At 54.3% G+C, this 15,303-nt stretch overlaps 1 protein-coding gene across 1 annotated transcript in view; it reads right to left on the minus strand.

The window, feature by feature from the left end:
- Positions 1-292: 292 nt before the first annotated feature.
- Positions 293-15,303, minus strand: part of LOC132808978 (zinc finger protein 513-like) — an 85,840-nt gene continuing 70,829 nt past the window's right edge. The window contains exons 4-5 of the mRNA XM_060822371.1: positions 2,424-3,191; positions 293-968 (exon numbers count right to left, since the gene is read on the minus strand). Of these exons, the coding sequence (XP_060678354.1) occupies positions 691-968; positions 2,424-3,191 (1,046 nt within the window). The 3' untranslated portion in view covers positions 293-690. The remainder of the gene's footprint in view (positions 969-2,423; positions 3,192-15,303) is intronic.

The raw sequence follows: 15,303 nt of genomic DNA on the forward strand, positions 1-15,303 counted from the left end.
AGTGGGGGGGGGGGGCGAGGGGAGATCGTGGAGGTAGGTCAGGTGGGATGAAGATATGGGGAGGGAAGGGGTGAGCTGTCATGAGGTATTGAGGGGCAGGGTGTGTGGGGAGGGGAATAACAAAGGGTTTGGGAACGGGGAAGTGTTGAGAGGGGGAGGGGAAGGGAGGAGAGAGGCCTGGGGAATGGCTATGTTGGAGGCAGTGTTTTTGGGATGAGGGCGTGGAGTGTGGGGTGTGGGTGGGGGGGGGGGTCGGGGGATATGGTATGGTGGTGGTGGGTGAGGGGATACTGGGTGGGGATGGGGTGGGAGTTTGGGATGGTGGAGTGCCAGGGAGGGTTGGGGAATAGGGAATGGGGAATTGGGAGACAGGGTGGGGAAGGGTTGGGGAGTGGGGAATGGGGGGGTGGGGGTGACAGGGTGGGGGAGATGGGGGGAAGGGGTGGGGGAGTGGGGGTGGGGGGGTGGGGGTGACAGGGTGGGGGAGATGGGGGGAAGGGGTGGGGGAGTGGGGGTGGGGAAGGGGTTGTGGAGTGCACATTCCGGATAAGGGGATCAGGGAGATGGGGAAAGGATGTGCCTTGGGATGGAGCTGGGCCTGGGGGAGTAGGAGTGGGGTTTTGGGAGGATGTTGGGTCTGGGGGCGTTGGGGCGGAGGGGGAGGGGGAAGGGGAGGGGTCTGGCGGACTGTCATGTCGGGGGCGAGGTCTTGGGGACGATGTTGAGCTGTCGTTCCAGTAGGAGAACCTGAAGTTGGAGTTTGCGCTGTTGGAGAGCGAGCAGCCCTTGCTCGACCTTCCACTTCTCCTTCTCAAACTGCAGCCTCTCCTTCTCCAGCAGGAGGCGCTCTTCCTGAACCGACACTGTCCTCTCACTCCCTACCCCGGCCGGCTCCGGGACCGGGCAAACAGACTGGGGCACGGGGCACGAAATACCCTCTGGAACAGCCAGGTGAGGACTGGGCACTGCTGGGCCGTGGGGAGGGGAGTGGGGCAATACAGGGAGGGGGAGAGAGAGAGAGAGAGAGAGAGAGACAGGCAAATAGTTAGAGCTCACATATATTCACAGCTGAGAACATCTAGTATGTATTAGAGGGTCAGTGCTGAGGGAGTGGGTGCTGTGGGAGGGTCAGCGCTGAGGGAGGGTCAGTGCTGAGGGAGCGGGTGCTGTGGGAGGGTCAGTGCTGAGGGAGTGGGTGCTGTGGAAGGGTCAGCACTGAGGGAACGGGCGCTATGAGGGTCAGCGCTGAGGGAGTGGGTGCTGTGGGAGGGTCAGTGCTGAGGGAGTGGGTGCTGTGGAAGGGTCAGCGCTGAGGGAGCGGGCGCTATGAGGGTCAGCGCTGAGGGAGTGGGTGCTGTGGGAGGGTCAGTGCTGAGGGAGCAGGTGCTGTGGGAGGGTCAGTGCTGAGGGAGCGGGTGCTGAGGGAGCGGGTGCTGAGGGAGCGGGCGCTGTGGGAGGGTCTGTGCTGAGGGAGCGGGTGCTATGAGGGTCAGCGCTGAGGGAGCGGGTGCTGAGGGAGGGTCAGTGCTGAGGGAGCGGGCGCTATGAGAGTCAGCGCTGAGGGAGTGGATGCTGTGGGAGGGTCAGTGCTGAGGGAGCGGGTGCTGTGGGAGGGTCAGTGCTGAGGGAGCGGACGCTGTGGAAGAGTCAGTGCTGTGGGAGTGGGTGCTGTGGGAGGGTCAGTGCTGAGGGAGTGGGTGCTGAGGGAGTGGGTGCTGTGGGAGGGTCAGTGCTGAGGGAGTGGGTGCTGAGGGAGGGTCAGTGCTGAGGGAGCGGGCGCTGTGGGAGGGTCAGTGCTGAGGGAGCGGGTGCTGTGGGAGGGTCAGTGCTGAGGGAGCGTCAGTGCTGAGGGAGCGGACGCTGTGGAAGAGTCAGTGCTGAGGGAGCGGGTGCTGTGGGAGGGTCAGCGCTGAGGGAGTGGGTGCTGTGGGAGGGTGAGTGCTGAGGGAGTGGGTGCTGAGGGAGGGTCAGTGCTGAGGGAGTGGGTGCTGAGGGAGGGTCAGTGCTGAGGGAGCGGGCGCTGTGGGAGGGTCAGTGCTGAGGGAGCGGGTGCTGTGGAAGGGTCAGCGCTGAGGGAGCGGGCGCTGAGAGAGGGTCAGTGCTGAGGGAGCGGGTGCTGTGGGAGGGTCAGCGCTGAGGGAGCGGGTGCTGAGAGAGGGTCAGTGCTGAGGGAGCGGGTGCTGAGAGAGGGTCAGTGCTGAGGGAGCGGGTGCTGTGGGAGGGTCAGCGCTGAGGGAGCGGGTGCTGAGAGAGGGTCAGTGCTGAGGGAGCGGGTGCTGAGAGAGGGTCAGTGCTGAGGGAGTGGGTGCTGTGGGAGTGGGTGCTGAGGGAGCGGGTGCTGTGCTGAGGGAGCGGGTGCTGTGGAAGGGTCAGCGCTGAGGGAGCGGGCGCTGTGGAAGGGTCAGCGCTGCAGTATAACTGACCGGCTGCCCCTCCCGGGGTGGTCTCCGGCTGGGTGTCCAGTGCAGGGTTCTGTGCCCTCCCTCCGGTGTCTGGTGTCCGTCTCCTGCTGTGGGTCAGTGTGTGCCGCCTCAGTCGTTCCTTATTGTGACAAGTGAACCGGCACTGCCCGCAGCGCAGTCTCTTGACTGGTCCATGCCTGGCTGGGCCTGGCCTGGTGACTCCCTCCCAGCCACTGCACGGTGCCGGGGTGGGACTAGCTGTTGGCACTGCCCTCCTCCTCCTCCTCCAGGCGGTCCTGCCCGACGTCTCCACACCATTCACCACCGTGGCCCTATCTGGGCACTGCCAGTCTCTGACCCCCTGCTCCACCTCCACCTGGTCTCCGGCCTGACCCGTGGGCTCCAGCACTGACCGGTAACTCGTGCCGCAGTACTCGATCTCCCCGTCTGTGCCCGTCCCTGCACTCCCGTTCACATACTCCCCGATGGTCCCAATGATCTTGCCCAGGGCCAGGATCTCGTCATCCGCTGCTCCGGCCTCACCCGCTGCCCCTCCCACCTCGTGCGGTGCCTCTCCCCCCTCCACCCCCGGCCCCGGCACACCCGGCAGCCGTGACATAGCGGGATCCTCCTGTGCACCCGGCGGCCCACTCCCCAGCGTGTCCTGGATACAGCGTAGCTCCTTGTGAGTTCTCTGGTGTTCCTGCAGGCAATCCCAGTGGTCACTCACAAACGGGCACAGGCTACATCGCAACGGGCCACTCTGATTCACGTGGACCATCATATACCCTGTGGGCAGTGAGAGAGAGAGAGAGTGACCATCATATACCCTGTGGGCAGTGAGAGAGAGAGAGAGAGAGAGAGTGACCATCATATACCCTGTGGGCAGTGAGAGAGAGAGAGAGTGACCATCATATACTCTGTGGGCAGTGAGTGAGAGAGAGAGAGAGAGACCATCATATACCCTGTGGGCAGTGAGAGAGAGAGAGAGTGACCATCATATACCCTGTGGGCAGTGAGAGAGAGAGAGAGAGAGTGACCATCATATACCCTGTGGGCAGTGAGAGAGAGAGAGTGACCATCATATACCCTGTGGGCAGTGAGAGAGAGAGAGAGTGACCATCATATACTCTGTGGGCAGTGAGTGAGAGAGAGAGAGAGAGACCATCATATACCCTGTGGGCAGTGAGAGAGAGAGAGAGTGACCATCATATACCCTGTGGGCAGTGAGAGAGAGAGAGAGAGTGACCATCATATACCCTGTGGGCAGTGAGAGAGAGAGAGAGACCATCATATACCCTGTGGGCAGTGAGAGAGAGAGTGACCATCATATACCCTGTGGGCAGTGAGAGTGAGAGAGAGAGTGACCATCATATACCCTGTGGGCAGTGAGAGAGAGTGACCATCATATACCCTGTGGGCAGTGAGAGAGAGAGAGAGTGACCATCATATACCCTGTGGGCAGTGAGAGAGAGTGACCATCATATACCCCGTGGGCAGTGAGAGAGAGAGAGAGTGACCATCATATACCCTGTGGGCAGTGAGAGAGAGAGACCATCATATACCCTGTGGGCAGTGTGTGAGAGATAGATAGCGAGATAGCGCGAGAGAGAGATAGCGCGAGAGAGATAGCGTGAGAGAGAGATAGAGAGAGAGATAGAGCAAGAGAGACCATCATATACCCTGTGGGCAGTGGGAGAGAGAGACCATCATATACCCTGTGGGCAGTGTGAGAGAGACCATTATATACGCTGTGGGCAGTGTGAGAGAGAGACCATCATATACCCTGTGGGCAGTGAGACCATCATATACCCTGTGGACAATGAGAGAGAGAGAGAGACCATCATATACCCTGTGGGCAGAGAGATACCATCATATACCCTGTGGGCAGTGAGAGAGAGAGAGAGACCATCATATACCCTGTGGGCAGTGAGAGAGAGAGAGACCATCATATACCCTGTGAGCAGTGAGAGAGAGAGAGAGAGAGAGTGACCATCATATACCCTGTGGGCAGTGAGAGAGAGAGAGAGACAGTGACCATCATATACCCTGTGGACAGTGAGAGAGAGAGAGAGAGTGACCATCATATACCCTGTGGGCAGTGAGAGAGAGAGACCATCATATACCCTGTGGGCAGTGTGTGTGTGAGAGACAGAGAGAGAGAGAGAGCATCATATACCCTGTGGGCAGTGAGAGAGAGAGAGAGAGAGACCATCATATACCCTGTGGGCAGTGTGTGAGAGAGAGAGAGAGACCATCATATACCCTGTGGGCAGTGAGAGAGAGACCATCATATACCCTGTGGGCAGTGAGAGAGAGAGAGACCATCATATACCCTGTGGGCAGTGTGTGGGAGAGAGAGAGAGAGAGAGAGAGGGAGAGAGACCATCATATACGCTGTGGGCAGTGAGAGAGAGAGAGACCATCATATACCCTGTGGGCAGTGAGAGAGAGACCATCATATACCCTGTGGGCAGAGAGAGAGAGAGACCATCATATACCCTGTGGGCAGAGAGAGAGAGAGAGAGACCATCATATACCCTGTGGGCAGTGAGAGAGAGAAAAACCATCATATACCCTGTGGGCAGTGTGTGAGAGAGAGAGAGAGAGACCATCATATACCCTGTGGGCAGTGAGAGAGAGAGAGAGAGCGAGAGCATCATATACCCTGTGGGCAGTGTGTGAGAGAGAGAGCGCATCATATACCCTGTGGGCAGTGAGAGAGAGAGAGAGAGAGAGAGACCATCATATACCCTGTGGGCAGTGAGAGAGAGACCATCATATACCCTGTGGGCAGAGAGAGAGAGAGAGAGAGACCATCATATACCCTGTGGGCAGTGAGAGAGAGAGAGAGAGAGCGCATCATATACCTTGTGGGCAGTGAGAGAGAAAGAGAGACCATCATATACCCTGTGGGCAGTGAGAGAGAGAGAGAGAGAGAGAGTGACCATCATATACCCTGTGGGCAGTGAGAGAGAGAGAGAGAGAGAGAGAGACCATCATATACCTGTGGGCAGTGAGAGAGAGAGAGAGAGAGAGAGCATCATATACCCTGTGGGCAGAGAGAGAGACCATCATATACCCTGTGGGCAGTGTGAGAGAGAGAGAGAGAGCGCGCATCATATACCCTGTGGGCAGTGAGAGAGAGAGAGAGAGACCATCATATACCCTGTGGGCAGTGAGAGAGAGAGAGAGAGAGAGAGTGACCATCATATACCCTGTGGGCAGTGAGAGAGAGACCATCATATACCCTGTGGGCAGTGAGAGAGAGAGAGACCATCATATATCCTGTGGGCAGAGAGAGAGAGAGAGACCATCATATACCCTGTGGGCAGAGAGAGAGAGAGAGAGACCATCATATACCCTGTGGGCAGTGTGTGAGAGATAGATAGCGAGATAGCGCGAGAGAGAGATAGAGCGAGAGATAGAGCGAGAGAGACCATCATATACCCTGTGGGCAGTGAGAGAGAGAGACCACCATATACCCTGTGGGCAGTGTGAGAGAGACCATTATATACGCTGTGGGCAGTGTGAGAGAGAGACCATCATATACCCTGTGGGCAGTGAGACCATCATATACCCTGTGGGCAGTGAGAGAGAGAGAGAGACCATCATATACTCTGTGGGCAGTGAGAGAGAGAGACCACCATATACCCTGTGGGCAGTGTGAGAGAGACCATCATATACCCTGTGGGCAGTGAGACCATCATATACCCTGTGGGCAGTGAGAGAGAGAGAGAGACCATCATATACCCTGTGGGCAGAGAGAGAGATACCATCATATACCCTGTGGGCAGTGAGAGAGAGAGAGAGAGACCATCATATACCCTGTGGGCAGAGAGAGAGAGAGAGAGAGAGAGAGAGACCATCATATACCCTGTGGGCAGTGAGACCATCATATACCCTGTGGGCAGTGAGAGAGAGAGAGAGAGAGTGACCATCATATACCCTGTGGGCAGTGAGAGAGAGAGAGAGAGAGAGAGAGAGTGACCATCATATACCCTGTGGGCAGTGAGAGAGAGAGAGAGAGAGACCATCATATACCCTGTGGGCAGAGAGAGAGAGAGAGACCATCATATACCCTGTGGGCAGTGTGTGAGTGATAGATAGCGAGATAGCGCGAGAGAGAGATAGAGCGAGAGATAGAGCGAGAGAGACCATCATATACCCTGTGGGCAGTGAGAGAGAGAGACCACCATATACCCTGTGGGCAGTGTGAGAGAGACCATTATATACCCTGTGGGCAGTGAGAGAGAGAGAGAGTGACCATCATATACCCTGTGGGCAGAGAGAGAGAGAGAGAGTGAGAGTGACCATCATATACCCTGTGGGCAGTGAGAGAGAGAGAGAGAGTGACCATCATATACCCTGTGGGCAGTGTGAGAGAGAGAGAGAGAGAGAGACCATCATATACCCTGTGGGCAGTGAGAGAGAGAGAGACCATCATATACCCTGTGGGCAGTGAGAGAGAGAGAGAGAGTGACCATCATATACCCTGTGGGCAGTGTGTGAGAGAGAGAGAGAGAGACCATCATATTACCCTGTGGGCAGTGAGAGAGAGAGGGAGAGAGACCAGCATATACCCTGTGGGCAGTGAGAGAGAGAGAGACCATCATATACCCTGTGGGCAATGTGTGAGAGAGAGAGAGAGAGAGAGACCATCATATACCCTGTGGGCAGTGAGAGAGAGAGAGACCATCATATACCCTGTGGGCAGTGTGTGAGAGAGAGAGAGAGAGGGAGAGAGACCATCATATACCCTGTGGGCAGTGAGAGAGAGAGAGACCATCATATACCCTGTGGGCAGTGAGAGAGAGAGAGAGAGAGACCATCATATACCCTGTGGGCAGTGAGAGAGAGAGAGACCATCATATACCCTGCGGGCAGTGTGTGAGAGAGAGAGAGAGAGAGAGAGAGAGGGAGAGAGACCATCATATACCCTGTGGGCAGTGAGAGAGAGAGAGAGAGAGAGACCATCATATACCCTGTGGGCAGTGAGAGAGAGACCATCATTTACCCTGTGGGCAGACAGAGAGAGAGAGAGAGAGAGACCATCATATACCCTGTCGGCAGTGAGAGAGAGACCATCATATACCCTGTGGGCAGAGAGAGAGAGAGACCATCATATACCCTGTGGGCAGTGAGAGAGAGACCATCATATATCCTGTGGGCAGTGAGAGAGAGAGAGACCATCATATACCCTGTGGGCAGTGTGTGTGAGAGAGAGAGAGAGAGAGACCATCATATACCCTGTGGGCAGTGAGAGAGAGAGAGACACCATCATATACCCTGTGGGCAGTGTGTGAGAGAGAGAGAGAGAGAGACCATCATATACCCTGTGGGCAGTGAGAGAGAGACCATCATATACCCTGTGGGCAGTGAGAGAGAGAGACCATCATATACCCTGTGGGCAGTGTGTGAGAGAGAGAGACCATCATATACCCTGTGGGCAGTGTGTGTGAGAGAGAGAGAGAGAGAGAGAGAGAGTGAGAGACCATCATATACCCTGTGGGCAGTGAGAGAGAGAGGGAGAGAGACCATCATATACCCTGTGGGCAGTGAGAGAGAGAGACCATCATATACCCTGTGGGCAGTGTGTGCGAGAGAGAGAGAGAGAGAGCATCATATACCCTGTGGGCAGTGAGAGAGAGAGACCATCATATACCCTGTGGGCAGTGAGAGAGAGAGAGAGAGGGAGAGACACCATCATATACCCTGTGGGCAGTGAGAGAGAGAGAGACCATCATATACCCTGTGGGCAGACAGAGAGAGAGAGAGAGAGAGACCATCATATACCCTGTCGGCAGTGAGAGAGAGACCATCATATACCCTGTGGGCAGAGAGAGAGAGAGACCATCATATACCCTGTGGGCAGTGAGAGAGAGACCATCATATATCCTGTGGGCAGTGAGAGAGAGAGAGACCATCATATACCCTGTGGGCAGTGTGTGTGAGAGAGAGAGAGAGAGAGACCATCATATACCCTGTGGGCAGTGAGAGAGAGAGAGACACCATCATATACCCTGTGGGCAGTGTGTGAGAGAGAGAGAGAGAGAGACCATCATATACCCTGTGGGCAGTGAGAGAGAGACCATCATATACCCTGTGGGCAGTGAGAGAGAGAGACCATCATATACCCTGTGGGCAGTGTGTGAGAGAGAGAGACCATCATATACCCTGTGGGCAGTGTGTGTGAGAGAGAGAGAGAGAGAGAGAGAGAGTGAGAGACCATCATATACCCTGTGGGCAGTGAGAGAGAGAGGGAGAGAGACCATCATATACCCTGTGGGCAGTGAGAGAGAGAGACCATCATATACCCTGTGGGCAGTGTGTGCGAGAGAGAGAGAGAGAGAGCATCATATACCCTGTGGGCAGTGAGAGAGAGAGACCATCATATACCCTGTGGGCAGTGAGAGAGAGAGAGAGAGGGAGAGACACCATCATATACCCTGTGGGCAGTGAGAGAGAGAGAGACCATCATATACCCTGTGGGCAGTGAGAGAGAGAGACCATTATATACCCTGTGGGCAGTGTGTGAGAGAGAGAGAGAGAGACCATCATATACCCTGTGGGCAGTGTGTGAGAGAGAGAGAGACCATCATATACCCTGTGGGCAGTGAGAGAGAGAGACCATCATATACCCTGTGGACAGTGAGAGAGAGAGAGACCATCATATACCCTCTGGGCAGAGAGAGAGAGAGAGAGACCATCATATACCCTGTGGGCAGTGAGAGAGAGAGAGAGACCATCATATATCCTGTGGGCAGAGAGAGAGAGAGAGACCATCATATACCCTGTGGGCAGTGAGAGAGAGAGACCATCATATACCCTGTGGGCAGTGTGTGAGAGATAGATAGCGAGATAGCGCGAGAGAGATAGCGTGAGAGAGAGAGATAGAGCGAGAGAGACCATCATATACCCTGTGGGCAGTGAGAGAGAGACCATTATATACGCTGTGGGCAGTGTGAGAGAGAGACCATCATATACCCTGTGGGCAGTGAGACCATCATATACCCTGTGGGCAGTGAGAGAGAGAGAGACACCACCATATACCCTGTGGGCAGAGAGAGAGAGACCATCATATATCCGGTGGGCAGTGAGAGAGAGAGAGACCATCATATACCCTGTGGGCAGTGTGTGTGAGAGAGAGAGAGAGAGAGACCATCATATACCCTGTGGGCAGTGAGAGAGAGACCATCATATATCCTGTGGGCAGTGAGAGAGAGAGAGACACCATCATATACCCTGTGGGCAGTGAGACCATCATATACCCTGTGGGCAGTGAGAGAGAGAGAGAGAGAGTGACCATCATATACCCTGTGGGCAGTGAGAGAGAGAGAGAGTGACCATCATATACCCTGTGGGCAGTGAGAGAGAGAGAGAGAGAGAGTGACCATCATATACCCTGTGGGCAGTGAGAGAGTGAGAGAGAGAGAGAGAGAGTGACCATCATATACCCTGTGGGCAGTGAGAGAGAGAGAGAGAGTGACCATCATATACCCTGTGGGCAGTGAGAGAGAGACCATCATATATCCTGTGGGCAGTGAGAGAGAGAGTGACCATCATATACCCTGTGGGCAGTGAGAGAGAGAGAGAGAGAGTGACCATCATATACCCTGTGGGCAGTGTGTGTGAGAGAGAGAGAGAGAGAGAGAGAGAGGGAGAGAGACCATCATATACCCTGTGGGCAGTGAGAGAGAGAGAGACCATCATATACCCTGTGGGCAGTGAGAGAGAGAGAGAGAGACCATCATATACCCTGTGGGCAGTGAGAGAGAGAGAGACCATCATATACCCTGCGGGCAGTGTGTGAGAGAGAGAGAGAGAGAGAGGGAGAGAGACCATCATATACCCTGTGGGCAGTGAGAGAGAGTGAGAGAGAGAGAGACCATCATATACCCTGTGGGCAGTGAGAGAGAGAGAGACCATCATATACCCTGCGGGCAGTGTGTGAGAGAGAGAGAGAGAGAGAGAGAGAGAGGGAGAGAGACCATCATATACCCTGTGGGCAGAGAGAGAGAGAGAGACCATCATATACCCTGTGGGCAGTGAGAGAGAGAGAGACCATCATATACCCTGTGGGCAGTGAGAGAGAGACCATCATATACCCTGTGGGCAGAGAGAGAGAGAGAGAGACCATCATATACCCTGTCGGCAGTGAGAGAGAGACCATCATAGACCCTGTGGGCAGAGAGAGAGAGAGACCATCATATACCCTGTGGGCAGTGAGAGAGAGATCATCATATACCCTGTGGGCAGTGAGAGAGAGAGACCATCATATACCCTGTGGGCAGTGAGAGAGAGAGAGAGAGAGAGACCATCATATACCCTGTGGGCAGTGAGAGAGAGAGAGACCATCATATACCCTGTGGGCAGTGTGTGTGAGAGAGAGAGAGAGAGAGAGAGAGAGGGAGAGAGACCATCATATACCCTGTGGGCAGTGAGAGAGAGAGAGACCATCATATACCCTGTGGGCAGTGAGAGAGAGAGAGAGAGACCATCATATACCCTGTGGGCAGTGAGAGAGAGAGAGACCATCATATACCCTGCGGGCAGTGTGTGAGAGAGAGAGAGAGAGAGAGAGAGAGAGGGAGAGACCATCATATACCCTGTGGGCAGTGAGAGAGAGAGAGAGAGAGAGAGACCATCATATACCCTGTGGGCAGTGAGAGAGAGAGAGAGAGAGAGACCATCATATACCCTGTGGGCAGAGAGAGAGAGAGAGAGACCATCATATACCCTGTGGGCAGTGAGAGAGAGAGAGACCATCATATACCCTGTGGGCAGTGAGAGAGAGACCATCATATACCCTGTGGGCAGAGAGAGAGAGAGAGAGAGACCATCATATACCCTGTCGGCAGTGAGAGAGAGACCATCATATACCCTGTGGGCAGAGAGAGAGAGAGACCATCATATACCCTGTGGGCAGTGAGAGAGAGACCATCATATACCCTGTGGGCAGTGAGAGAGAGAGACCATCATATACCCTGTGGGCAGTGAGAGAGAGAGAGAGAGACCATCATATACCCTGTGGGCAGTGAGAGAGAGACCATCATATATCCTGTGGGCAGTGAGAGAGAGAGAGACCATCATATACCCTGTGGTCAGTGTGTGTGAGAGAGAGAGAGAGAGAGAGACCATCATATACCCTGTGGGCAGTGAGAGAGAGACCATCATATATCCTGTGGGCAGTGAGAGAGAGAGAGACACCATCATATACCCTGTGGGCAGTGTGTGAGAGAGAGAGAGAGAGAGAGACCATCATATACCCTGTGGGCAGTGAGAGAGAGAGACCATCATATACCCTGTGGGCAGTGAGAGAGAGAGACCATCATATACCCTGTGGGCAGTGTGTGAGAGATAGAGAGAGAGAGAGAGACACCATCATATACCCTGTGGGCAGTGAGAGAGAGAGACCATCATATACCCTGTGGGCAGTGTGTGAGAGAGAGAGACCATCATATACCCTGTGGGCAGTGAGAGAGAGAGGGAGAGAGACCATCATATACCCTGTGGGCAGTGAGAGAGAGAGACCATCATATACCCTGTGGGCAGTGTGTACGAGAGAGAGAGAGAGAGCATCATATACCCTGTGGGCAGTGAGAGAGAGAGAGAGAGAGAGAGAGAGAGAGAGAGAGAGAGAGAGAGAGAGAGATAGAGGGAGAGACACCATCATATACCCTGTGGGCAGTGAGAGAGAGAGAGACCATCATATACCCTGTGGGCAGTGTGTGAGAGAGAGAGAGACCATCATATACCCTGTGGGCAGTGAGAGAGAGAGACCATCATATACCCTGTGGGCAGTGAGAGAGAGAGAGACCATCATATACCCTCTGGGCAGAGAGAGAGAGAGAGAGACCATCATATACCCTGTGGGCAGTGAGAGAGAGAGAGTGACCATCATATATCCTGTGGGCAGAGAGAGAGAGAGAGACCATCATATACCCTGTGGGCAGTGAGAGAGAGAGACCATCATATACCCTGTGGGCAGTGTGTGAGAGATAGATAGCGAGATAGCGCGAGAGAGATAGCGTGAGAGAGAGAGATAGAGCGAGAGAGACCATCATATACCCTGTGGGCAGTGAGAGAGAGACCATTATATACGCTGTGGGCAGTGTGAGAGAGAGACCATCATATACCCTGTGGGCAGTGAGACCATCATATACCCTGTGGGCAGTGAGAGAGAGAGAGACACCACCATATACCCTGTGGGCAGTGAGAGAGAGAGAGAGAGACCATCATAGACCCTGTGGGCAGAGAGAGAGAGAGAGAGAGACCATCATATACCCTGTGGGCAGTGAGAGAGAGAGAGAGAGACCATCATATACCCTGTGGGCAGTGTGTGTGAGAGAGAGAGAGAGAGAGAGAGAGAGCATCATAGACCCTGTGGGCAGTGTGTGAGAGACAGAGAGAGAGAGACCATCATATACCCTGTGGGCAGTGAGAGAGAGACCATCATATACCCTGTGGGCAGTGAGAGAGAGAGAGACCATCATATACCCTGTGGGCAGTGTGTGTGTGTGTGTGTGTGTGTGTGTGTGTGTGTGTGTGTGTGTGTGTGAGAGAGAGAGAGAGAGAGAGAGAGACCATCATATATCCTGTGGGCAGTGTGTGAGAGATAGAGAGAGAGAGAGAGACACCATCATATACCCTGTGGGCAGTGTGTGAGAGAGAGAGAGAGAGAGAGAGAGACCATCATATACCCTGTGGGCAGTGAGAGAGAGACCATCATATACCCTGTGGGCAGTGAGAGAGAGAGAGACCATCATATACTCTGTGGGCAGTGTGTGAGAGAGAGAGAGAGAGAGGGAGAGAGACCATCATATACCCTGTGGGCAGTGAGAGAGAGAGAGACCATCATATACCCTGTGGGCAGTGTGTGAGAGAGAGAGACCATCATATACCCTGTGGGCAGTGAGAGAGAGACACCATCATATACCCAGTGGGTAGTGTCTGTGAGAGAGAGAGAGAGAGAGAGAGACCATCATATACTCTGTGGGCAGTGAGAGAGAGAGACCATCATATACCCTGTGGGCAGTGAGAGAGAGAAACCATCATATACCCTGTGGGCAGTGTGTGAGAGATAGATAGCGAGATAGCGCGAGAGAGAGATAGCGCGAGAGAGAGAGAGCGAGAGATAGAGCGAGAGAGACCATCATATACCCTGTGGGCAGTGAGAGAGAGAGAGAGAGACCATCATATACCCTGTGGGCAGTGAGAGAGAGAGAGAGAGAGAGACACCATCATATACCCTGTGGGCAGTGTGTGAGAGAGACCATCATATACCCTGTGGGCAGTGAGAGAGAGAGAGAGAGAGAGACACCATCATATACCCTGTGGGCAGTGTGTGAGAGAGACCATCATATACCCTGTGGGCAGTGTGTGAGAGATAGATAGCGAGATAGCGCGAGAGAGAGAATGCGCGAGAGAGATAGCGTGAGAGAGACCATTCTATACCCTGTGGGCAGTGTGTGAGAGAGACCATCATAGACCCTGTGGGCAGTGAGAGAGAGAGAGACACCATCATATACCCTGTGGGCAGTGTGAGAGAGAGACCATCATATACCCTGTGGGCAGTGTGTGAGAGATAGAGAGATAGCGAGAGAGAGAGAGAGCATCATATACCCTGTGGGCAGTGAGAGAGAGAGAGACCATTATATACCCTGTGGGCAGAGAGAGAGACCATCATATACCCTGTGGGCAGTGTGTGAGAGATAGATAGCGAGATAGCGCGAGAGAGAGAATGCGCGAGAGAGATAGCGTGAGAGAGAGAGATAGAGCGAGAGAGACCATCCTATACCCTGTGGGCAGTGTGAGAGAGACCATTATATACGCTGTGGGCAGTGTGAGAGAGAGACCATCATATACCCTGTGGGCAGTGAGAGAGAGAGAGACCATCATATACCCTGTGGGCAGAGAGAGAGAGAGACCATCATATACCCTGTGGGCAGAGAGAGAGAGAGACCATCATATACCCTGTGGGCAGAGAGAGAGAGAGACCACCATATACCCTGTGGGCAGAGAGAGAGAGAGACCATCATATACCCTGTGGGCAGTGAGAGAGAGAGAGACCATCATATACCCTGTGGGCAGAGAGACAGACACCACCATATACCCTGTGGGCAGAGAGAGAGAGAGACACCACCATATACCCTGTGGGCAGTGAGAGAGAGAGACCACCATATACCCTGTGGGCAGTGAGAGAGAGAGAGACCACCATATACCCTGTGGGCAGTGAGAGAGAGAGAGAGAGAGAGAGACCACCATATACCCTGTGGGCAGTGAGAGAGAGAGACCACCATATACCCTGTGGGCAGTGAGAGAGAGAGACCACCATATACCCTGTGGGCAGAGAGAGAGAGAGAGACCACCATATACCCTGTGGGCAGAGAGAGAGAGAGACCACCATATACCCTGTGGGCAGTGAGAGAGAGAGAGAGAGAGAGACCACCATATACCCTGTGGGCAGTGAGAGAGAGACACCACCATATACCCTGTGGGCAGAGAGAGAGAGAGACCACCCTGTGGGCAGTGAGAGAGAGAGAGACCATCATATACCCTGTGGGCAGAGAGACAGACACCACCATATACCCTGTGGGCAGAGAGAGAGAGAGACACCACCATATACCCTGTGGGCAGTGAGAGAGAGAGACCACCATATACCCTGTGGGCAGTGAGAGAGAGAGAGACCACCATATACCCTGTGGGCAGTGAGAGAGAGAGAGAGAGAGAGACCACCATATACCCTGTGGGCAGAGAGAGAGAGAGAGACCACCATATACCCTGTGGGCAGAGAGAGAGAGAGACCACCATATACCCTGTGGGCAGTGAGAGAGAGAGAGAGAGAGAGACCACCATATACCCTGTGGGCAGTGAGAGAGAGAGACCACCATATACCCTG

This window comes from Hemiscyllium ocellatum, assembly GCF_020745735.1.
Source record: "Hemiscyllium ocellatum isolate sHemOce1 chromosome X unlocalized genomic scaffold, sHemOce1.pat.X.cur. SUPER_X_unloc_7, whole genome shotgun sequence".
NCBI lineage: Eukaryota > Metazoa > Chordata > Chondrichthyes > Orectolobiformes > Hemiscylliidae > Hemiscyllium > Hemiscyllium ocellatum.